Raw genomic sequence first — 24,806 nt, 5'->3', positions numbered from 1 at the left:
TCATATATATGATTAGGAGTCTAGTTTGATAGAGTACGTTAACCAATCTCGACTCTTCTTTCGCTTGAGAGAGAGTGGCAGCATGAGTGCTGGCCTGCTGGAGTGCTGGGTGCTAAATTGTTGGATATGAGGTAGTTTTTTTTTTTTTTTTGTCTTTTCCGATCCTTTTTCCTCTCTTCATGATATGAGAATAGGAAAAATGGAGGCTGTCTCAGCACAGCTTCCTCTTTCTCAATTGGGTCCCTCAGAGTTTGGTATTGACGCACAAGTTTGTTTTTATATTTGGCCGGAATGAATGGAGGCTTTGTGGGCTTCTTCTCTTTGTTGTTGGGCGCTATTGAAATCCTGGACTCTGAAGCTTTCAAGCCTTTTTGCTCGGTTTAATTAAGAAAATGAACAAAGCAGTTTTGTTAGGTGTTTGGGTTTGCTGGGTTTAATTAAGAAAAATGTATAACTGAGAGAATTGCTGGGTGTAGTTAGAAATTTAATAATTTTGTTGGGTGCAAAAACTTTGCTGAGTGTACTTAAATATTTGCTGGGTATATTTAGAAAGACCTATGCAATAAAATAGATGAAAAAAAAACTCAATGATGGTCGTTTAACAACACAGAGATGCTCAAGTGTGATTATGTATGGACAAATAATTTACCTCTGAGAATCAGATCACTTGCACTATACGTGCTCCGATTTAGTGGTGACTAACGTACAGGTTGTGGATGAAGTATCAAAATAATTTGGTTTTAAATGTCTGGATACATAACTAGTTGTTCTTAAAATCAAATTACGATTCATTGGATCGCAATGCAAAATGGTTCAAACTCATCTGTGACAAACACTCGATAAGTTAATTAGTAGCTTTCGTAGAAGGTAGACTACTAGCTTCTTCATATGCCTGATGTACATACTCAACTTGGATCGGTCATTTGTTGAAAGACCCCGTATCCCCTCATTGACCGATTTGTTCTCAGGGAATTCTGCAATGTAGCCAATGTACAGGTCGACATCAATGCATATGGGCCGTAGGATGAAGTTCATCTGTGTGGCAAGTATCAATATACGGTCGCACCGTAGAACATCTTAACCCAAGACATGGTTGAGAAAGACCGAGTGATTAGTGGTTTTCAGTATCAACAACGTCTAATGTGCCTGAAGCACTAATAAATCACACACATCATCAATCTGCACATATATACCAATGTCTGGTGTTTCAATCAAATCGATTGATGATCAGTTAATTTGTTTCGCCAAGCATAGAGTAGTGTCTGTCAAGGCACTGGGGCTAAATTAGTACTAGTATTATACACGAGCTTTTCTCAGTATATTCATCAATATGGATCATATATTAGGAAGGCTTTGCTTCAATGTCATGTTTGAGGTCCTTCTCTTTTTCTTTTTTGTTTGGGTTGGTCAAAAAACACGAGGTCTAGCTGAAGTCTGAACAAGAACTAATTAAACGCATTTAATTTGACCGATTTATCTTTAGCTATAAAAAAGTAATTAATGTAATAGTGGTTAATTAAGCTCTCTCTTCTTACTTCGTCAATCTCAACCCTATTAAATCATTGCAACTTACTTGTTCTCCTTTTATTTTGTGAATGTGTCAATTCAAACTTTGGACCTCAGTTCTAGACTTCTAGCATCGATCGATGATGAGAATACCATCATATATGTAATAGTTAGTCGGTCATGTCAAATTACTCACGCAATTAGAAATATGCAAATTAAACATATAAACAGGAAACTTACTAATTAGAAAAGTTATACGATACATTAATATACTGATACATCAAGTAGATTACGTTTTACGGTAGCTATTGGCTTCATAAATTAGTATATTGGTTTGACTTTTCTTTTATTAGTCTACTACTCTACTTTTATATTGAGCTAGCTACTCTACTTATACATCGAACCTAATCTATTTGATGTATCAGTCTATTAATATGCAGTAGACAAACCTTCCTAATCAAGTCATGCATGTATAACTGCTGCAGGTTGAAAGCTGTGTATGAATAAAAATTACGCCCATTGTGTCTTTAAAACTAATTTATTAGCTTATAATAATATCCCATCGAAAATTATGACTTGCATGCGATCGAGGCCAATCTGTTCTCCGTTGATTCAGTTTGAATATCAATCTATTTGCAAGTGTATGGGCATCGATTTTCTAGATGTTAACATTTGGATTTTTACAGCTTAATTTATTTGTACTAATATATTAAGAAAATGGCCGCTAATCGATCACAAGTAGAAGTGATAGAATCAGTCCTGGACCACATGATCGATCCTGAAAGCAACTGATAACAGAGACTTGCAAAAGGTCTTACAGTACTGCAATGTCTACTGATTCTTTCACTGAACTGGTCGAAGATTCTGAAACTTGCATCACCCATAAAAAAGAAACAGTAAAAGTAAAACAATGCATGCATGTTAATTAATATATATTTGGTGCTGTAGTCAAAAACTAGGAATTGATCTCGTGGTGTAAAATTGGTAAACAAACACATGCCCTGAATTAGTCTCTCTCATTATCTTGTTAGAGAGATACTTGTTGATCCTTTTAATTAAATATATTTTAACTAGTAATCTGGTAATTAATTACTTTATTATATTATTTGAAAACTAATTAAGTAATTATAACATTTAAAACACTAATACATATATACTAGGTCAAACATGTCCTATTTCTTATAAAAAAAAATACTAAATCTAATAAATTAATGTCAATCTAGTTCTATAATTTTATTTACGCGATAAATAATTAACGTAAACTCTCAAAATATGTTCTTATTAAAATATGTCAATTGTTAGATCTCTCGATGATTTGATAAGATTTTATACTAGAACGGCAACCAGCAGAATTTCATAAACCACATTTGTGGAATCCCATACTACAATGGACTAGAAATGAATTATTCTCCACTAGGCATACTATTTATCTTGTATGCTCATCACGTTGGCTTGACCTAACAAGGGTTTGGGTCTTCTCTGATCACCCCACTATTGGCTCTATGAGATCTGAAAAGGTATATAGTTGCAGATAATCGAAGAGATGTTGAATTCTTGTAACAGCTGAAAAGATAGTAATTTCAACTAATTGATCAACCACTTCGATCTGTAGCTGCAGATTATATATTAGGGGTCAAATAGGTAAGTAATTTTCATGTAACTAAGAAATTAGAAATGGAATATTAGACCAGCAATGTCTAGAGGAATGGAAATTGAGGAAGACCGGCGACCTGGACAATTTGGGTTTGGATCTTCTCTAGCTCAAATTGTCTGATGGAGCAACCTTATTGTTTGATCATATTTGATTTATTGGTGATCAGAAAGCTAATAATTTTCTCAAGAATTTCCCTTGGTAGTTGGAAGCCTCTAGCCACATGCAGAATTCACAGTAGTCAGAACTGTAATAGCAGAACGTGCCAGTACTAGAGCACTCGATCGTCTCTGCAGGTACCATGTCAGGATAAACAGAAGGATCATATGTGTACGTGCATGTCACAATATTCATGGCTAGCTATTACATTTGTTCTTCCGATCTGTACATATATTCTGCCGCTGGCTAGCTCTCCATATCAGAAATAATTGAGTTCGAAGATGTCACAAATCAAGGCAATGCGTGCGAGACACATGATAAAACCGGGTAAACATGCTTTGTAATTTTGGTGCTAATTAGGTTTAACAGTCTTGCTATCTTTCATCAATATTCAAATTGATGTACTTCTCACAAATAAAGTAGATTACTTTTCATCTCAAGATGGATGATTATATGTGAAAGAGTTGATGATCATTTAGTTGAGTAACTTTATGATTAAAATGATCTAAAATCGCAACTGCTAAACACATCGACTTAATTGTCAAATTCAAAACATAATAATAGAAATTGCAATTTGCATAAAATTAACAAAAACAACTAAGAAGGGCAATTTTTCGTTTCCTCAAGTGCATGTAAAGCCAGCAAGGATCAAGCTAGCTATGAGTACTCATCTTGATTGCCGCTTCCATGGAGACGACGACGACGACGTCAAGGAGTGGCCATGCACTCGCTCCCGCACGTCGACACGTGTCACCTCTTTGATTGAAGGTTTAGATACGCCTGCCATCATATAAATATTGAGTTGGGCCGTGGGCCAGTGGGCCGGCACGAAACCCGTGTGCTCTCTCTCTCTCTCTCTCTCTCTCTCTCACAGATGATGACGGAACACACACACATGGATGCACGAGCACAACCTTCATCACATTCAGATGAGCATCGACAGTTATCGTTCTCTCAGAAAACGAGAATCTCCGCTCCAGCCCCTACATAGTCCATTGATTTAGTTTTAATCTGCCGGCTAATACTATAATAGCCATTCTCCATTTCCTTAATTAATTAGTTCTTTTCTTTATCTCTTAACTCTTATTTACTTATTTCTTCTCTCCACCACACAGGTTTATGCTATCACGGACTATACACATGTATATGGGAAATTATAATCAACATGATGTAATGTTGACAAAGACAAGAAATACAAAGAAACATCGAGTGGGAAAGCTAACTATGTACCCAATAGAAGTAAAAGAAAAAAGTAGAAATGGGGCAACTGATTATCAGAAGCTATTTTAGGGTTTGCGTTCTGAGAAGCATGACTACCTTTTCTGCATGCATATACGAACTATGATCATCATGTAAGAGGTCAGAAAAGTGAAACCATAATATCGATCGTATGGCAGTTATACACTTATACCAATTCTACAAGCACCTATCGTGTGCCATGTGACCATACCTCTTAACCAATTTTAAGCAATTCGATCTCACCAAATATATATTCCATTGATGAATAATGCAACCTTAAATGGGACACTAATAATTAAGTGAAGACATAGTCAACTCATGTATATGAGACACTAAGTGGGTGTTTAATTAAGAATGATCCAAGTTTATTAGGATCGAAAGCTCCATTAGTGAGTCCGGTCAATTTCTTTTAAAACCGGCCGTGGTACCTCTTTCAACTAGTTAATTATGAGATAAGAGCATAGTGACAAATCAATGATACAAAATCAAACATATTCAAGTCCCCTTTCTAGTTCAAGTTTTCTCCCTTGCTATCTCTTGCAAAACCTAGAGGCTAGGGCTTGGTTCTTTTCGGCGCTCTTGCTGCACCTTGCACAATGTGTTTATGTGGTCGCGCTTTTCTCTGCTTTATGGCATCGGATTTTTCTAGTTTTTCGAGTTGTTTTTCATTTCAAGGCTAGACATGATCTCTCAATTTGGGTTTTTTTTTCTTTGCAATGGCTACTAATTAGGACAACCATTTTGGCACGCAATATGTAGGCACTGCACATTTGCCTCTTGCCTTTTGGCATATTGTAAATACATAAGAAAAAAAAAAAAAAAAAAACAAGTACGAGCTCGTTTTCTTTTGGTTCAATTGGATTTTATCCTGGGGAGTTTCTAGCAATTTTTAGATCTTGTAGGGAGGAACGGAAAGTTACAACAAGTTGGAGGATTAATTAGCAAATCATTGTAAAAGTATGAGAATCGGTATTTATTAAATAATTGGTGTGAACTGTGAAACGCGGGATTACGTACGCGTACGTAGTACAATTGTGGAAGGCATGAGCGTGACAGATTTGCCCTTCATGATTGCCCTCCATGACATTGAATTTTAATGGGTATTGGGGAGCATGATCTTTCCAAATTAGGTTATATGGACATTTTCGTGCTGTAATTGAATTATGAGACGATCTCTAATTTTAGTTAAGATAAAAAACAAAAAGAAATAAAAAAATAATATTTTTGATGTTTAACAGGAGTTAATAGAGCGGTGACATAGATGACTAAAGAATCCAAATACAATGGTTAAATTTACAAAACATTCACTTCTAAGTTGTCTCTATACAAAATAGACTAGACGACCAAAAGATGTCAACATCATATAATAGCATAGATTTGCGATACCTGGATAACAAATACACAAGACTCAACAGTCGAACTCGACCTGAATCACATATTTGGATCTAAAAGTCACCCGAATCCCAAATTTGGATAAAGAGTACCCCATAAATCAAGACCCATATTTACCAAAGAAAATGCAAGCACAATGATCGTCTTTGCTATTGATATGAGCACCATCAAATTTTGCATTCTCATGAACGAAAATAAATGATAACATAGTGAATTCGTGACAAATTTATACTTTTGTTAAATCAAAATTTGTAACTAGGTTAGTGGACATTTGAGCATAGTAACCGAGTTTTTTATTCATCTCGTATCGCTTTGTCTATTCACATATATGGTTCACTTGGAGCTTTCGATTTCATGATGTTGCTCAAAAGAGCTATGTACTTTCGTTCACCCTATGTGTTTCGTGAACCTTAAATGTTTAGTTCCAGCCTTACTATTTTTAGTGAGCGTCAACGAGTGTCGGATATTCAATTAGTGAACGTATCCCTATGTACCATTTTTTCTTAGCTGTCTATAGCTAGTAGTGGAAAGGTATGTAATAATCACTCTGGCTTGAGATGAATGAAATTGAGATGTTCTTTATTAAAAAAAAAAAAAAAAAAAAAATTCTATTATGACAATGAGAGCTCACTTTGTCAACCCAAATGAACAAACAATGAAATATATAATAATAATTAACAAATAACATATAAATTTAAAAATTGAAATAAATTAGAAAATTATTTTAGTGGGAAAACCTATTCTCATATTTTAAAACAAATGCCTGCTCACCTAAGAGACAGTTTTTAAGGGACTGTGAGGGACAAGTGAATCTGACGGCTGAAAATAAATGCACAGTTTTAAGTTATTATAATTTCTGATTTTATATTTAATACATGTGGTTAAGATGCATTTGTCCCTCACAGTCCCTTAAAACTATCCCTTAGGTGAGCAAATCTGTTCTAAAACATATTAATCAACTAGTCAATAGGATGCTTTTCGTTTCGCTTCTCATAACCGCTGCTAGGTTTAGCTATATGGTTTCTTTGGGATCAATCACATGAAGTGATTTATTAACCAACATATAATTGATTTATTAACCAACATATTGTGAGTTGAGTTTTCCATTGTTTGTGAATGTTAATTGGCTAGCCAATTGATTAACACATTGTTTATGCTTTATATTTCACTATTTCCGTATCAAAATCTTTTGTTGCTCTTGAAATCATCTGGAGTGCATGCCCAAATTTCATATCAAAATTTTAAAATCGTTCTTAATTCAATAAAATTTGCACTTTCATAACAAGAAATATAAGTGGAGGAACAAATAATGTAACTTAATGACCAAGTTCATTGTAAATGTAGGTCAGGAAAGTTATCAAAACTCAGAGTTAGTTACCATGCATAAAACCAAGAGCTACCAATTAAACTTCTGCACACTGACAGTTCAATAACCAAGAGCTACCAATTAAAATGATTCTACTTTCAATCACCCATCTCTCATCAGAGTTGAAGGAGGAGATTCATGGATGGTTTCTGGTAAGAATAATAAAAAACTACATACATTATTAATGCAAATTGCAACTGGGTGACCCTGATTAATCAAGTTCCAAGTTGAATGGAAAACAAGCCAACAAGGCCTGTTTTGGACTTTTGGTCATTTCATGGAGGAAGAAACATGCTAGTTATTTATACAGGTTACACGTTGTTCCCACAACCCCAAACCTTTGCACTAAACAAACAATACACATACAATATGTATAATTATAATCATGAAATACCAATTTGGATAATGGGGGGACCATTTAATTTCCATTTACTTCATTGACAATACAATTTTGCCAGACAACCCCCACTTTTTTCTTTTCCTTTTTTTTTTTTTTTTTTTAAATCTTGTATTTTTTCCCTTACATTCTTCTGATTTGCCATCCAATTAATTAAATAATATTAATTAACATTTAACACAAAATCCCTCCCCCATATAAGCAAGCATCACCTTCTCCCTTCCAAAAGCAAATAGATACACACACCAACTTCCACAAACCCCGGCCCAGTCTCCCAACCTCTCTCTCTCTCTCTCTCTCTCTCACCATTTCTCTCATGGAGGAGATGATGATGATGAGCAAGAAGCAAACTTGGGGAACAAGTACTCCCAACTCTTGCTCAAATGCTTTGGCCATTCACAGAGACTCACAGACAATATCAAAACCAAAACCCAAAATCAGAATCATCCACATATTTGCACCCGAAATCATCAAGACCGACGTGGCCAATTTCCGGGAGCTAGTCCAGAGACTCACCGGAAAACCATCCGACAACGGCTGCACCAACAACAAGAAGAAGAGGGCGCATGGAGTTCCCAGCAGAGGGTCGGAAGCTCATCATCAGAGAAGTGCATTCATGGCCGAGACCAAGAAAATGGAGCTGATGAGAAGTACCGGAGCCGGTGCCGGGTTCCGGGGGTTGGAACAGTTTCCGAGATCGGAGAGAGTGATCAAGGAAGAAGAGATGATGTGGAATGCGGACAAGTCAGGTGGGTTTTTGGAGAGGTTTGCAGATTTGGAAGGGTTTATACAAGAGCTTGGTGAATTTCCTATGCTACCCAATTTGGATTCTTCTTCTGCTTCAAATTCTCACTTGCTGCATGGTTTTGAAGGCACCCAACTTGTGTAGCTAGCTAGCTAGTAGTACCAGTAATTCATCATCATCAGAATTCAGAAGAAGAAACCATGTAATGAATCTGAAAATGGGTTGTGCCTAATCTCTTGGTTTTAAGTTTTAACTTGACTCTAATATTTGCGGTTCATTTTGCTATGTAAATACAAGGGTTTAAAGTTAATTAAGCATATATACTTTTGGGTACTTCTGGGTTTTGGCAGAGAGAGAGATATTGCAGTTGGCAATCTCCATTTAGAAGTAAACAAGAAGCAAAAGTAGTCATAATATTTCATTTTTCATCTTTCTTTTGCAGTTTTGAATTGAATAATGGTGAACCAGGGTTTTGTTTCTTTCTTTTTGGAGGATAGCTTTCACCCTGCTTCTTCTTTTGTCTCTTGTTAAAATGGGTCTCTCCCCCTCTTTCTCTGTCTCTCTCTCTCAGCCATTTATGGTTTGGAAAACCACTTTTGTATAACATTGGGCAATTGGGACCTGCAAAACCATATAGATGGCTTCCCCTGCAAAACTTATTTGTAATTTTTCATTTGTTTTAATTTTAAATACACAAGTCGTCCCTTCTCATTTTCTCCCATCCTACATGTAGGCATGAAAATTCAGATACACTACTCCAAATTTAGCAGCTTCTGTTGAGAAACTTCCAATATTAGTTTTTGAACACTATTTTGCAATACCCACTTGTTTTTTATAAGAAAAAATATACCGCAATTAATTGATTAAATAAAACCCATTAAAAAGTATAAAAGAGAAGTAGTGACGATTTATATGATTTTTGTTTATGAAAAATCTTCTAATACTATTAGATTTTATCTTCTCAACCATATGTGGATGTACGGAAGGTACATAATATATATACATATAAATCCATATAATATGTATGTTTGTCATTTGGTGCTATAATGTTCAAAAAATCGATAGCCGACAGACGGGCAGTGAAGAGAAAAGCCTAGCACGTAGCCACGTAGGTGCTTAGGAGAGGATTAGGCCGTTATTTTATTATACAACATATAAACAAATATAATTAAGAATAAAAGTAATATTTAATAGTATAACTGATTGAAAACATAGAGATTCATATAATGAGTAATTACATTTAAAAGTCATTTTTAAGTATTTGATAATAAAAAATTATATTTAAATATTTTCTTAAAACTCGACCTACCGAGAAACCGCTCAGATTAATCAAGGCGGCCGCCAAGAGAGATTTTTAGAACACTAGCACCAATATTGCCATGAGCAAATCAAATAGTTGGAACTGTAGATGTTCGATTTCACCAAGAGCTGTGAAATTATTGTCTCTTAATCTATCAGATAAACCCAAGTTTGTCAGTTGACTAAGAAACAGCGGCGGAAAGTCAACATTTTAACTAAATGTTTATTTGCAAATTGTAATATTAATTTCTTAGTGGCATAATTTTACCTCTAATCATTGAATCTAAACTAAATGACAGGAATGACTCAAAGTCTCAAACCACCATTTTTTCAACTATGATGCTGTTATAGTGCACATCTGCCGATCTATAAGTCTATAACGACTGTATGCCAAGAGTTGAGCCTTCAAAGACAACGACCGATACTAGCACCAGGTAGGTGTCCCCTTATGCACATCGGCACTGCTTACTGCCGTATATAACGAGACAATCTTGTATTACCTCTCAGAAAAGCTAGCGTGTCAGAGACTGAGATGGAGTTTCAATGGTATTACGACATTTTACAAACAGAAACGCAGTAATTTTCACTTGATAGAGGAAATACGAAATGCTATATCATCAAACCTTCAATTTATACGTAATTGAATGTCATCACTCTGAGAACAGTTGGCGACTTCCAGTAAAAGAACCATTACCCTAAAGCAATTGATGGGAAAAGAAATGTTAAGCTTCAAATGAGATGAAAGGAGACGTTGAGATTGTTTTTCGGTCAAGGTTAAACAAAGAATATGTACTCCATAAGCTTCAAATGCTCCGCCACATACACACATCAGAAGTACAGGAGGTTTATTGCGAAGAGCAAGTAAGGTTTCCTTGACACAGGCAAAGGAATTGGAAAACCAGCAACATATTAAAAATGAAAATGACAAAAATATTGAGATGTCCTTCCAGGTGATGTAAAGGCAAAAGCTTGTGAGGCTGCAAGAATTGAAACCAGCAAGACAGCAGAGCAGAGCACATCTTAGTCAAACAGCGTGGGTGCAATTTAGTCGAGCATGTTCACACTTCACACCAACCTTTAATATTCCAAAAGTCTCCTTGTTCTTATCCAGTGAATCTCTATTTTATAATTAAGAACACACACATGCTTAAAGACTTTAAGAAGACAACAAACAATTGACTTGAATTTTTACAGAGATGGAACATTTCACACATGTTTTGGTGTTTACTGGTGGCTGGTTGGTTTTTTCCTCATTGCCAGTTACTTAAAAAATTCAGCAAGATATCAAGGGAAATCAGAAGAGGAACAACATCTTATTCAGAGAGAAGGACATGAAATGTAACTATCATTTGAAAGTGAACTATACAAAAATCGAAAAAGTTTAGTTCCCATACATAATAGCACCTTTAGCTCTCATACTCCGTGATGGTTTCTGCCAGGGGAGATGAGGGTGAATCTAACCTTGTAAGTATTTCAGGAACTCCAGCAGCATCTCTTATGATCTGTATTAAATCCAGAAGCAGAATTCAGAACCTGCTAATGTATAACACAATGTGCAGTCATTTCAATATATCAAAAATCAACGTCTGTTCTCTCATGTCTATCACAGAATAATATTTGACCACCTCCATTTATTAGAACCTACAGCCGAAAGACACATGTCCCTGTTTTGTACTTTAAAAACTGGTGCCTCCATATTTTATTGTATATTTAGAGAAAGCATAACTATTACCTCCTAAATCCTGTGCGAAGATTTGTGGGAGAAGTGTGCGTCTTTTGCAGTAGACCAAAGTCTTAGAATCTTGCCGTGCTAAGCAAGATTGATTAAGAGCAATATTTTAGCGGTCAATATATTAATACAACCGCCCAGAAAGAAAATGAAAAGTGATAAGACTTGGAATTGTCATAGGTGGTATATCATCTAAAGACTTAACTAGTAAGTTCTTCCTAAACTACATTTAAATTCCAAGGTTACGCAAAAGTTCAAGGGTAGGGGAGCAAATTTGAACTTACTTCATCTATTATTAATTCTAAGACAATTGCAAAAACAATATCAAGCTCAGCAAACGCTGCAAACCATTGACTTTTTGTGAATATTCTTTCATGCAAAGTCAGACCAACAATATAGTTATCTAGGTAAAATAATGTACATTTTAAAGCTAAAACTAAAATACATAGTGTATAACTCTGACCCTCTATTAGAAAGTATTTGAGGCATTTACAAACCTTTTTACACCACACACAAAATAATAGAACATAATTATAAGTGGAAAACTGAGTGTCAATTATTTCCCACAGCAGAGGAATTGAGTATCCTGTTTTGAAGATCCGCAAAGAAAATTAGAAAAATTTTCCATGACCAAAACAAAATAAATTATTTTATCCCCATCAACAAAGTAACTTCATCATGAACAATTTTTTTATAACTATATTAGTATATTAAAGAAAATAAGTTTAAAACCATAACTGTAGAGTTTTTTGAGTTCCACCAAGTTTGATACGGAAGTCTAAGTTACAGATTAATTATTTTCTATGCACATATCCATTTCAGCTAACCATCAGAAAGATATGAGGCTTAGTTTTACACAGCAAAACGCATGTAATGTTTTTTTTGGTCTGGAAAACACACGTAATGTTTAAAAAATTCAAACTGAACTACAGAAAATAATACTCAGTATAATACTAACCATTATCTCCATATCAAGATAGGAAATCATGAAGAGTCTCTCGAAAGCTCCAGCTGCAGGCACGAAGTAAAACTTAGCATGGATGCATAGTGAAAGGTAGGTGAAAATAGACCAAATTATCATAAAACACAGTTTATTAATGAGGGTGGAAGGTTAAATTGGTATTTTTATCATGTTTTTGACGGAGCATTAGCAGGGACCACGGGTGACACATATAAATGACACTGAAATTTCCAAATAGTAGAACATAGAGCAGTACACTTGGCATGGATTCATAATGAGGACTAGGTTAGCATGGAGGCAAAGATGAGATGAAATCAGTAATGAAAGAGAGCAGAACTCAAATTGCCTCCTTTATCATATTGAATGAACCATTCTAGATAATGTCATAACTTAGGATGGCATTGCATAAAACTGTTACAAAATGACAACACCACACCCACATCCAAACCAAACAAATCATACATTCGATAAATTGTTCATTCGATGTGTGAGCATGCATCTGAATGTCAAAATTGTTCATTTGATGAAAATAAAATATCAACAGCATTTGAAGCCACACAGTTTCAACCTCAACCAAAAGACTACGTCGTCGGGAGAGAAAGTAACATGGGATGGCAGGACGTAGTGGTTCTATGATGAATATTACATGATTATGAGATGAGAGATAGTTGGCTAAAGCCTAAACAGCAATGTGGATAACCTAAAGGCATTTTACATATTGGGCCAGTGGGAAAACTTCATAGATAGACAAACCTCTGTTGAGGCATCATAATATAACACCTACCATTGCCAAGGTTCTTATCAATGATACTGCCCATGAGAAGTTCAATCATTTACCTTCAACACACTTACAAAAGGATGGGGGGAAATGAACATTTATCTTTCAAGAAAAGCAAATGATATAGCTCTGTTAACTTCCCCAACCTAAAATTAATAGTAAAGAACTGACAAGTAATTTTATTGTAAAAGGAAATATATTCCGACTTTTATAATCATATGAATACATAGACAAAATGTTTAACCAAGTCAATAGGCTACAACATTTTCATAAAATTCATAGCAAGAGAATAATGTTTAACCAAGTCTTAAGCAGTAGCCCTAGGAAGACCATGACTAGCATTGGCTTTTTGCAGAAGGAGATTACAAGTATATAATCGATCTAGAAATACAGGATGTGGCTAACCAATGCAAGTGACCAGTGCCGCATAAGAAGCTGAAAAAGGTAGAACCCTTCTGCTTTATGACAACTGTAGGAACTGTAGGAGAAGCACAAAAGGTTCTCTTTTTTGTAACTCTTTATGTGGCATACGAACTCACAAGCATCATTTTATCCTAAGTCGTAAGTTTTTTATGTTTCTTATAATATTCCATAACGTATTACCTGACTGATAAAGAGCATGTAAAGGAGTTAGTCATGAGAAGCTGCGAAAGGTAGAACCTTTTGTGCTTATGACCACAGTAGCACAAGTGCAAAAAGGTTCTACCTTTTCTACCTTTTGCAACTTCTTATGTGGCATGAGAACTCACAAGCATCTTTTTACCCTAAGTAGTCAGTTTCCTAAGATGCGTATGATATTCCATCACATATTACCTGACTGAAAAAGAGCAGATATCAAACATGAAAGGAATTGAATAGAGTTAAGGTTTTCCCAAATTTCCTAAACCATTCTATTACGTAGTACCTGATCACAACAAAGAAGATACTATTCTGACAACACATTTGAGTTAGATACATGATTGCGTAATTAGGTTAGGAAACAAAATAAAGGGAAAGGAAGAATATCAAACTTACATAAAGGAACTCTCAACCCATTGGCGAAGGCATCCCTAATTGGAACAGGAAGCTGTTGCACTGTGTTGACTGCCTGACCAAGTGCACCTTTTAGCTGCTCTGGTATTGTTTCTTCAATAACTGTTGGTGTGTCAAGAATCCCCTCAACATATTCCTCTTTCATTCTAACTGGTCCCTCCACAGACAACTTGGTTGACAGAGAAAATTTGCTTTCTATCTGCAAAGAACCAGAAAGAGCTTCAGAGTGAATGCTCACAAAAGTTTAACTCATCAAACTTAAACAGAATAGACATACAGACGATGTGTGTAAATAATAGGTAACATCATACCTAAATCAACAGTTCAACACTATGTCTTCACTACCTATTATATCACCAAAGTTACTGTTGGACTAATTTCTTCTTATTTTTTTTTTCCTCTCTGTCTTTTCCTTTCATAAGTCTTAAAAATTGAACACAAATATTTATAAAAAGGGACACGATTGAACACAAATTTGCATCTTGTCTTCGTCCTTTTTTTTTGTGATGCTGTACCTAAACGACTTGCACAAGCAAGCCAAATATCTGATGCAAACATGACCAACTCTAGAGCCTAAATATGACCCACTCAAGTTCAGTATCCATTACAAATCATGCTAGAGCTGTGAATATAGATGAGATGTGCATATTTAGAATAAATGATGAGTACTTCTATTTCTATATAGATATATTATAGACAAAATGTAATACCGAGTTCAATATTTTCATGTTTGCTGTAATCTTTGCATTCCCTTCCTTGATGAGCACCTCCATTTTTGACAAACTGGCCACTGTTGAAGGAAATCTCCTGCAGAGAGAGAAATTGCATCAATAAGATAAGATAGCTTTATAGTCAGATAATTGTAGACAAGTAAACTATTTGTGACCTATACTAATCACATTTCCAAAAAATGAAATAATATATATAAGAAGCACTCACTCTAATAGAAATCTAGCAGCAAATAGACCTGGGCTTCCGGACCCAAACCACTCGAAATTCCATCGTCCTTCCAAAAAGGGCGACCTGGGAAGCTGAACGAACAAGTGAACAAGTCATCCAGGGCACATAAAACGTGGGAATGCTTTGTTCAGAAAAGCACTTACGTTGTAGGGCGGGGTGTTGGATTGACCCGCTCCAAAGCAGTAATCCTCTCATTGACATCAATCCGCTGCATGTCTGTCGTCTTTCCAGTGACTAATGCCTCAAAACCCCCAGCATCCTTGAACTGAAACAAAAGGTTTCGGCATTCGACTGTAAGGGTTAGACTATGCCAGACTAAACTGTACTACATGACTAGTCTAACATTTTCTAAAGAAACTGAATGGAGCACTAGTGCTTCAATTTGCATATAAGAGGCGAGTAAAAATATTGTGGTTAGCAGCATAATCTGAAAGTGACAACCAAACGGTACCTCACATTTGCTCATATATTCTCAGTTTAACTCATCCTAAACAAACTAATCAGGCATAGTAATAGAAGAAGATAACAAATTATGAAGTGATTAGATTGAAAGTAATCAAGAATCGTGAAAGTTAAGACTCACGGCGAGAAGCAGTGATTCTTTAGCGGAGAGCCTCTCCATTTCCTTAGCATAGGCGGCCGGAGCTCCGGGGACCGTCTGAACCATTGCTCGGACAACGGACCTCTGGAGACTCCGGCTCCGGTCTCCGGGGAATTTCCGGGCAGACTGCGGCCAGGTGGCGACGGAAACCAGTGAAGTGGTGGTGGTGGTGGAAGAGAGGGAGGAGGACGATGAAGAGGAGGAGCCGATGGCAGAAATCGCAGAGAGGTGGGCCTGTAAGGTCGCCATTGAAGAGAAGAAATTCTATGGGTGATGGGAGAGTGAGAGATGCGTGGGGTGGTGGTGGTTCAAGGGCGCGAGGGAAGCGTGAAGTCAGAGGGAGAGAGAGGGGTATTTTCGTCTTTCAGAAAAATAATATCTTGTTAATTTATTTAATAGCGAAATCGACGACCTGCGTTTTGATCAAAGCCTGTGAATTATGGATGGGTTTGTTGTTACAAGTTACAGAGTTGTGAGTCCACATGAGTGAGCAAGTAACAAGCAAGAAGAAGAAGAAGAAGAAGAAAGAGCCCACCTTACTGCATCCACATGCTCTGTAATACCTTATTTGGCTATGGCATTCAATATGTGACATTACAAGGTAACAACAGTAAGGTAACAAGACTCAGACCAGACACACTCAAACCATTTCTTTATTTTTTTAGCCGAAAAAACCACATGAATTATCTTTTACAATCTTAAATTTCGTTGGCATGTTAAGAAGAAAAAAAAAACACGGAACATGTGAACTCATTCTAGTAAATCTAACTTCTTCTTTTTCGTACACTGTACAACTACATTATTAAACTAATCACTGATGAGCCTCACTTTTAAAAATTTATGACATAAATCTAAGAACGGCAAATGATGGATCCCCATTGGAGATCGGGGCTAGTCCTCCACGGGGATGGGATTGTAGCAAAAAATATCTTAATGGGAAAGGGATGTATCCAAAAGTAATCACTTAATGGGAAAGGGATGCATCAAAAAAATATGAGGTGGATAATGTTGTAGATCAAATTGGAGATGCGGGGTATCGAACCCCGTACCTCTCGCTGCTTCTTGTATCATATAAAAGCCCTACTGAGCCTCTGCTTTAGCTTCCAGTGTGCTTCTCTTTGTTCCCGCCATGGAAATCGATTCGGAGAAGAACCTCCACAGAAAACAAGCCTCCTACATCTCACAGGTCCCTCTCTCTCTCTCTCTCTCTCTCTCTCTCTCTCTCTCCTCCTATACATTCTTGCTCGCACTGTGTAGAAAAAGAGACTAGAAGGGAAGTAAACAACTTAACCTTCTTTCCAGTCTTTTTTCTTCTTCTAGGGTTTCTAAGCTGCAATTCCTCAATTTCCAGCAATTCTTATTAAATTTAATTTGGTGCAGGACGACAAGTTTGTGATGAAAGAGGTGTACCAGGGACAGCAGTACAGTCAAATTTACTTTGCGCGTCTCCATCTGATGAGGACTCTCCTCTATTCCCTTCTCCCCAACTGGAAGCCCCATTTACCAGGTTCTCATTTCCTCTCACACATTATTCGGTTTCGGTTTTTCGGGCTCAAAGGGGTCAAATTTTAGCGCATTGAGTTTGATATTTGCTGTTAATTTTTCTGAATAACTTAACTTTCAGTGATCTGGGCTCTCTGGTAAAATGGTATTTTCATAAGTAGAGGTGTTCTGTGTATGGTGTTGCAGTTTGCACAATTTTGGGATTGGAGGAAGGCAAGGAGTGCACCATTGTTGGAACCCTGTACAAGCACATGAAGCTCAAACCTTCCATTCTTGACGAGTACTCTAAGACGGTGGGTGTACTCGTCCATTCTCAATTTTCCTACTGTGTTTGGTTATCGAGTACTTCATTTTGATTCTTGTATGCTATTATGTTTTATTTAACAGAGATCTGCGGTACCACTTGTCAAGCCTCATAATTTCGTGCACGCCGATGATTATTTGGTTTTGGAGGATGAAAGTGGAAGAGTTAAGCTTGCTGGGACCGTGCTTTCACCTTCTGTATATGTAACAGGTATGTGTCGTCACTTCTGGACTAAAGAGAGAAAGAAACTCTCCCATTTTGTATTTTTTTCAGTGTTGAATCTTGTTTTCGCCCGTGGTTGTTTAACTCACTAGTAGTTACAATTGCTTTCTTTTGGACATTAAGATTAAGTCTGTATGTCGGGTCCTCGAGGAAGCATTTTATCTTTGATCGCATGTTTGTGACATTAATTGAACTGTCCATTTTGATCTGGAAGAGTAAATTTGCTTGACATTATAATACCAATTCACTAAGTTTCAAGCATGCTCATTTTACATTGACGTGCTGATAGGGAATATTGTTGGCTTGCACGGAAAAGAGACCGGTGCAGGTGAATTCTTAGTACTAGATGTTCTCGAAGCTGGCTTACCACCCCAGATTGAGCTGCCACTTAAATCAAGTACAACGTTATTACCTCTCTCTCCTTTCTTTTGTGTTTTTACTTCTTTGCAGTAAAGTTTTCACTTGGACATTTGTTTCTCAAGTCTCCATCTTGTGTTTTATATATAAAAGGTCTATTTACTTTTGGAATCGAACCAGTTAATCTAGTTGATAATACAGACTGTTATTAAGGTGGAAATACATAAACCACTAGAGATCTGCTATTGGTGAGAAATATAATTCTCACTATCAACATCAAATAATGAACAGTCAAATGAAAACAAATAATCATGAACAGGTATAAATGCACAGTTACATGCCCAAATTTCGCTTTACGATTCATATGTTTGGTTTTGGATGATGGAGTGAACACATAAGCAAAAGTGGAATTATGCAAACTTTGTTAGATAGTATTCACTATAATATAAGATATAATAGAAGCTAAAGTCACAGGAAACGTTAACTGAACCTTTGAGTATCAAGTGGAAACTCTTGGCTTCTAGTACCTTTGAAATTTTCTTCACTTTTTCTCAGTTTTGATACAGTTACAATCTTAAGAAATGGACAATTTTTTTCAATCTTCACTTTCAATGATTCTTATGTTCTGGTATCATATATGATTAAAAAATGTTCTAGTATCGATCTGCCATCGTGATGAATATGTTGCCTGTTTCATATATATTTTGACTAATTTCCTCTAGTATATATGTTCTAGCATGTTGCACTATTTCGTATGCCTCACTTTTTGTTTTTTTCTGTTTATCTTTAATTTGTCCGCATGCAGGAGAAGATAAGTATGTTGTTTTTGTGTCTGGGCTTCATGTTGGAAGCAGCTCTTCAAATCCTCTTTTGTTTCAGCTTCTTGTTGATCATATAACAGGACATTTAGGAGATGAGAAGGTTCACGTCCTTTGTCCTTCAAGATCATACACTGTTCATTATGTTCCACACTACTCCTAACATATTATAGTTTTTGGCACATTGGACAGGAACAAAACCTTGCATCGCAAATAGTTCATGTTGTAATTGCTGGAAACTCTGTTGAACTTCCTCGTGGACTTCTTAATGGACAGGTAACACATATAGATGCTGTTGATAATAAGGTAGAATATAACTGTTTAGTGATTGCTTCTAAATTGTAGGAGTGGAGACCAATGTGAATGAGTGTACTTAAGATTTTTTGTCTTCAGAAAAAAAAAAAGATAATAAACTGGAAAGAGCAGTTTTGTAGTTAGTTTATAAGGTGAGATGCATAGGTCCTTTTCCTACAAGCAAAATTAGTGAGATGCCATTTTGTTCATTGTTGGTAGAACTTGGCACCAAAGGATCAATCTAGGCTCTCTTCACCAATTAAGGAGCTGGATATTATGTTGACTCAGGTTCTTTCTATCAGTTTAATTTGTCAATACTTCATCTTTGTTTCTATCATGAATTTTACTGCTTAATTGACTTCACTTATGTCAGATAGCTGCAGGTGTGCCTTTAGATATCATGCCAGGTGTAGATGACCCTGCAAATGCTTCGTTGCCTCAACAGGTTGGATATATGTCCTTGAAAGTATGCATTTTGGTTCATAACTTTGTTTTGCTTCTGATATTCTTTTCCTTTCAGCCTTTAAACAGATGCCTTTTCCCTGGGTCATCAGTTTATAACACGTTTAGATCATGTACTAATCCTCATTCCTTTGATCTTGATGAGATGAGGTACAATATAGAAGTGATTTGACTTTTGGTATTATCTATTAGGTAATTATTTTGACATAGTCATCTTTTGGTTTTCAGATTTGTTGGAACATCAGGGCAAAATATAGATGATCTTGATAGGTATTCAGAAGCAAAGGATAGACTTGAATATCTTGAAAGAACATTGAGGTGGAGGCATCTGGCACCAACAGCACCAAATACTCTTGGTATGAAATCATATATTTTGCTTGTGTAGTTTTGTTAGTCATGCGTTTGATTCAATTTGACATGTTAAAGTTGCTGGTATCTTGAGATAGGATGAGTTCTCTAATTTGAGACCAATCGCTATTATTCAGCAAAATAAATATGGACATGTTTATATACTTAATCTTCCCATAACGTTCTGTTTGAGTTCTTGTGTTATCAAATTCATACTCATGTTAACGTTATGTTCTTTCAGAGTGTTATCCTTTCACAGATAGGGATCCCTTCCTGATGGAGAGCTGTCCTTATGTTTACTTCGTTGGGAATCAGGATAAATATGATAGTCGCTTGGTAAAAGGTATAATCTTTTAACTTCTTTGGATATATTATATATATATTTTTAACTTCGCCGATAGATAAAAACAATTTTCATGCTGGCAAAACTTTTTTAATTTGTTTTTTTTCTTTTCTATCACTTGATTAGTCTACAACGTTTCATGGGCAGGATCTGAAGGGCAGATGGTGAGACTCATTTGCATTCCTAAATTCTGTGAGACAGGAGTTGCTGTTGTGGTAAGCTGCTGTATCTTTGACACATGCTTGAAACTTCTTGACGATTAAGTACTGGCATCAATCTTGATGTTAGACGGGTTCGGCGTGTCTTATGTGTTATAGTGTGTGTCCATTAAGATATCTTGAGACCTTGTGTAAAGTTTATTTAAAGTTGAAAAATTGCAGTTTGAATTATTCTCCAATCATTCTTATGATGGTGTGTTCCCATTTTGCAGCTAAACATGAGAACCCTTGAATGCCATACACTCAGTTTTGGGACTCAATTCTAATAACCTGGTATGAGATTTATCAGGTAGAGTTCTGAATTCTTTAATAATTTAGCTCCAGTCAAATGTTCTATTTACAGATGATCATCAAGATGTGAAAAAGTTATTTAGCAAACTAGAAACATAATCAGCTCTTCCTTGTAATAGGACAACAAACACACTAATAACAGAAGTTGTTGCACAAAAATTACAACTCTGTCATACGCTTTGTCATCTCCAAAATAATACTTTGATCACTGAACTTATTTACAAGTAACCAGACGTATGAAACTATCACACATTGATCACTGAAAAACTTCCTCTCTTTTCTTGGTCTCAGATCACTCAAAACTTGGTTGAATAGATATTGAACTAGTAAGACTTTATCAAAATCGGAATTACTTGTTGAATTTTAACTACTAAGAGGGGGTCATTGTAATCACTGGCATTGTATATGTCAAACTTTAAGAGGGATAGGGGGTGAACAGGCGTTAGCTCTCCATGCGTCATTGCTTCTTTCATTATATGGGGGTGCCAAGATTTTATACTTAATGTGACAATAATATTATGTTGAATTTTTTTGAATTCTGCAACTTTTAGGCACACGATAATTATATTATGTTGAACAGATACGTTGTTGAGATGTGTAATATTGCTCATAAATAGTTTATTAAATCCATTTCAATAGCAACATTCAGCAACTTGTTACCGAATTTCTTAATTAACATTGGAAATATTTAATCTCAGAAACAGTTTTTTAATTAACATTTGAACAGATGTGTTGTTGAAATGTGTAATATTGCTCAGAAATATTTAATTAACATTTGAACAGATATGTTGTTGAAATGTGTAATATTGCTCAGAAACAGTTTTTTAAATCCATTTCAAAACCAACATTCAGCAACTTGTTACCCATTTTCTTAATTAACATTGGAAATATTTAATCTCGTTTTCACCTGTTTGAATGGATTTACATATTCAGTACATGTTCTAACAGCATTTGTGGAAATCCATTGAAGAGGGAGCTGAATGTGATGAATCTGTGGAGCCACAGCCTGAATGTTTATTTTCTTTTATGAACATTTGCTTGTTGAATGAATATCTTATATCATGTAAGTGGGCTTTTGGAGTAGTTATTTATGCATTCCTTTGTAGTAGGGAATCCTAGTAATTGAAGATGTTGATGACGTTTTGAAGAATAGATGTAATTTTTCAATTGGTGTAATATTAACAGACTTTAGTTTTTTAATTTTTTTTCTGTTAACCATTTCGGTTTACTGAAGAGATAGCTTATGTTGGCTTTCCAAGTCTTAGCTTGGTTAACCATTATCATCGAATCTTTCCCCAAACTTCTCATTTCAGATGGTGGCTTGTATGGTCTTCAGCCGCCGTGATTACGGAATGCTCATTTTAAGTTGTTGCTGGAATGAGCATTTAGTAAATGACTGCTGAACAGTACGCCCCAGCAACTCTGCAATTGAGATCTACAATAACGTTGTCAACGAAAATGAGGGAGTCGTTCTGCAAATGATGTTATTCTGTTCAGTTTATCGTTGAGTTCTGGAACGAGTTGTGGGCCTTGTGGTCCAAGTCTCCTGAAACCCATATACTGACCCGACCCAGATCCAACAAGAGGAGACTGCATTATGTGAACATGGGGGGAGCGCATTTTTAAGCCATCAGATTATGTCAAATGGGAATTTATGTACTCTAAAATGTCACATGACAATCATACATACACTGCACTGCACCTTCCCCAACGGCTATATTATCTGCCCATCCCCAATTATTCAAATCATACTCCCTAACCCCAACGGTCCAATATTTCCCCACTTACATTAAGCACCAAAATCACAAACCCCAAATACCCAACTCCTATTGCAACTCACATACTCTCTCAATTTCTCTTTCTCAACACAAATTGAATTTGTAATGGACCCTCCTGCTTCTATTCCTACTTCTGCTGCTGCTACTGCTACTGCCTCTGCTAGTGTTCAACATGTGACCAAGAGGTCTTCAGATGAGCTGCTCAGGAAATTTGCTGATTCCTGCAATGAGGCCGAGGCCTCAGCAAAGAAGAAGGCGATCAGGGCGCTTTCGAAGCAAAGGAAAAGAAGCCGGAAAAGCGGTGAGTTTGATCAGAGTGAGAGTCCATCAAATGGCAAGAGTAGCAGCTTAGTGGAGAGGAGGTCACTGCTTCCTGTTGTTGCTGGGACTAAAAACAAGGGATTGCTGCTTAGGCAGCTTGGGGTTCATGGCAGGTCAAGGGATATCAGGAACAAGTCCCTTTTTGGTACCATTCACAAGGTAAGACTTTCATCATTTCAATTCATGTTTTTCATACAAATCTTTTTGTTAACCTGAAGATGAATTGCAATTGATCTAAGTAGGTTTGTGTATTTTTAACTACCGAGTAACTAGGTTTTAGTTCGGTATAGCAATAAATTTAACCTGAAGATGAATTGCAATTGAATCATATGTTTTACTTCTGTTAAAACGCAGTTAAACAATCACAGCTAAGTTTAAACCATTTCTCAAAGCCAATAATAACCAACTGTGAAAATTGTTTTACCAACTGTACGTTCTACATAATTGGTCTGTAACCCAGTTTTCATTACAATCTCTTGATATTTATTTGGGTCCATCTATTTGTATTGGGTTTTCACCAACCAACACTAGGACCATAGGTCGGGGAATCTAAATGGCCCCAATGTTAGGTACTGAGTGTCAACTTAGTGTCTGCAATATTTATGCAGTTTAGGTCTCGGGAAACAGATTCAAATAGTAATCATACTGCTAAATTACCACCACAATATTCAACTAATTAATGTATTGATCCCCTATAATCAACTGTTAATTATACACCCTTGTTGCATTAGCTGATCAAATGGGCTCTTCTAACTAAAAGAAAAGTATTGCAGGAGTCCTTTGCACCTCTAAGAAGAAATAGGAAGTACTTTTGTAGTCAAAGAATTAGGAAGCACTTTTGTACTCTAAAGCACTAGAAAGCATAAGTACAGCAAGAGCTACCCTCTCCCCAAAATCTGCAGCCTATTCCCCCCATTCATAGGCTAGCAAATAATCTCACCCAAATGCCCCTCTCACTCTTCGAAGTTCGAACTGTGTTGCAGCCTTTTCTATTCTTAAAGCTGTAGTCTGGTCCAATAAGCCAGCTAAGCTATGCCCATCTCCATTTTTATCGACAGGGGAAGAGACAGGAAGAACATAGAAAAAGATGTATAATATGTATTGATGATGAGTTTGATACTTTGATGACTGAAATATATGTTTACAATTGCAAATGGGAAAGGAAAGTCAACTTATATTGATGTCACAGACTTTTAACATTATGGTTTCAACCTTTTTCTTTTTGTTGCATTCATATGTGCAGACTTGGAGGAGGACCATAGAAGGGGCTTCAAAGGTTTTCATGGAGAAGCATTACAATAGGCACAGGCGTTTGATAAATGACATTGTTTAGCTCCACAAACAGTTTTTGACTCTGCTCTTAATTATCAGAAACTTCTATTTAGTAAAGCTCAGTTAGTGTAAATTTACATTCAAATTTGTATTTCTCATTCTTTTTGCATATTGTTTTTCTATACAAGGAATAAAATAAAGCTCAATTCTAGTTCTCACTCAAAACCTCAAGTTGGATACTAGGCTTTTGCTTATGTGGATCCTTGTGTGTCTGTGTATTGCTATTGTGCTCATATCCAAATTACCAATCTTGTTAAAGTAAAAAGTAGCTTGTTAGTGCGAATAATCGCATTTTAACAACCTCGCATTTCATAATGATAGTAGTAAACTAACTTATCTTTTACATAATATCAGATCTGGAGATCTGGAGTTGCAATCTCTACAATCTCATCCTCCCAAT

At 36.1% G+C, this 24,806-nt stretch overlaps 4 protein-coding genes across 9 annotated transcripts; 3 read left to right on the top strand and 1 right to left on the bottom strand.

Annotated features, from left to right (window-relative positions):
- The first annotated feature begins 7,940 nt into the window (after positions 1-7,940).
- Positions 7,941-8,774, top strand: LOC133722180 (VQ motif-containing protein 25). Its single transcript, XM_062149001.1, has one exon. The coding sequence runs from the start codon at positions 8,027-8,029 to the stop codon at positions 8,597-8,599; it is 573 nt and encodes a 190-aa protein (XP_062004985.1). The 5' UTR covers positions 7,941-8,026; the 3' UTR covers positions 8,600-8,774.
- A 2,264-nt stretch (positions 8,775-11,038) lies between these two features.
- On the bottom strand, positions 11,039-16,175 carry LOC133721956 (probable plastid-lipid-associated protein 13, chloroplastic). Its single transcript, XM_062148734.1, has 7 exons — positions 15,798-16,175; positions 15,358-15,479; positions 15,194-15,277; positions 14,965-15,061; positions 14,237-14,453; positions 12,442-12,494; positions 11,039-11,256 (listed from the first exon to the last, which is right to left on the bottom strand). The coding sequence occupies exons 1-7, from the start codon at positions 16,062-16,064 to the stop codon at positions 11,161-11,163; spliced, it is 936 nt and encodes a 311-aa protein (XP_062004718.1). The 5' UTR covers positions 16,065-16,175; the 3' UTR covers positions 11,039-11,160.
- Positions 16,176-16,842: 667 nt separating this feature from the next.
- Positions 16,843-22,175, top strand: LOC133720710 (DNA polymerase delta small subunit). 6 transcript variants are annotated; one of them, XM_062147151.1, is made up of 15 exons: positions 16,843-17,001; positions 17,196-17,322; positions 17,505-17,611; positions 17,706-17,832; positions 18,134-18,241; positions 19,007-19,122; positions 19,212-19,295; positions 19,533-19,601; positions 19,687-19,758; positions 19,834-19,925; positions 20,004-20,131; positions 20,365-20,466; positions 20,614-20,681; positions 20,897-20,957; positions 21,946-22,175. In XM_062147151.1, exons 1-14 carry the CDS (start codon positions 16,945-16,947, stop codon positions 20,948-20,950), a joined length of 1,311 nt encoding a protein of 436 aa, XP_062003135.1. In that variant the 5' UTR covers positions 16,843-16,944; the 3' UTR covers positions 20,951-20,957; positions 21,946-22,175. The 6 variants fall into 6 exon arrangements, with proteins under 6 accessions (XP_062003135.1, XP_062003133.1, XP_062003134.1 ...); XM_062147149.1 differs by having other exon boundaries at positions 21,924-22,175; XM_062147150.1 differs by having other exon boundaries at positions 21,909-22,175.
- Positions 22,176-22,727: 552 nt separating this feature from the next.
- Positions 22,728-24,582, top strand: LOC133722654 (uncharacterized). The gene is made up of 2 exons (XM_062149525.1): positions 22,728-23,233; positions 24,318-24,582. The coding sequence occupies exons 1-2, from the start codon at positions 22,859-22,861 to the stop codon at positions 24,405-24,407; spliced, it is 465 nt and encodes a 154-aa protein (XP_062005509.1). The 5' UTR covers positions 22,728-22,858; the 3' UTR covers positions 24,408-24,582.
- The last annotated feature ends 224 nt before the right edge of the window (positions 24,583-24,806 follow it).

Source organism: Rosa rugosa, chromosome 7 (genome assembly GCF_958449725.1).
Source record: "Rosa rugosa chromosome 7, drRosRugo1.1, whole genome shotgun sequence".
Lineage (NCBI taxonomy): Eukaryota > Viridiplantae > Streptophyta > Magnoliopsida > Rosales > Rosaceae > Rosa > Rosa rugosa.
This window is presented reverse-complemented; position numbering and strand designations above follow the sequence as displayed.

Excerpts from the sequence above, each read along its gene's own strand:
- LOC133721956 (XM_062148734.1), bottom strand. The coding sequence starts at position 16,064 with ATGGCGACCTTACAGGCCCACCTCTCTGCGATTTCTGCCATCGGCTCC. Across the intron at positions 15,278-15,357 it reads CCAACACCCCGCCCTACAAC|GTCGCCCTTTTTGGAAGGAC; the intron begins GTAAGTGCTTTT and ends TCAGCTTCCCAG. Across the intron at positions 12,495-14,236 it reads TGGGTTGAGAGTTCCTTTAT|CTGGAGCTTTCGAGAGACTC; the intron begins GTAAGTTTGATA and ends TCGTGCCTGCAG.
- LOC133722654 (XM_062149525.1), top strand. The coding sequence starts at position 22,859 with ATGGACCCTCCTGCTTCTATTCCTACTTCTGCTGCTGCTACTGCTACT. Across the intron at positions 23,234-24,317 it reads TTTTTGGTACCATTCACAAG|ACTTGGAGGAGGACCATAGA; the intron begins GTAAGACTTTCA and ends TCATATGTGCAG.
- LOC133722180 (XM_062149001.1), top strand. The coding sequence starts at position 8,027 with ATGGAGGAGATGATGATGATGAGCAAGAAGCAAACTTGGGGAACAAGT.
- LOC133720710 (XM_062147151.1), top strand. The coding sequence starts at position 16,945 with ATGGAAATCGATTCGGAGAAGAACCTCCACAGAAAACAAGCCTCCTAC. Across the intron at positions 18,242-19,006 it reads TGAGCTGCCACTTAAATCAA|GAGAAGATAAGTATGTTGTT; the intron begins GTACAACGTTAT and ends GTCCGCATGCAG. Across the intron at positions 19,602-19,686 it reads TGGATATTATGTTGACTCAG|ATAGCTGCAGGTGTGCCTTT; the intron begins GTTCTTTCTATC and ends CACTTATGTCAG.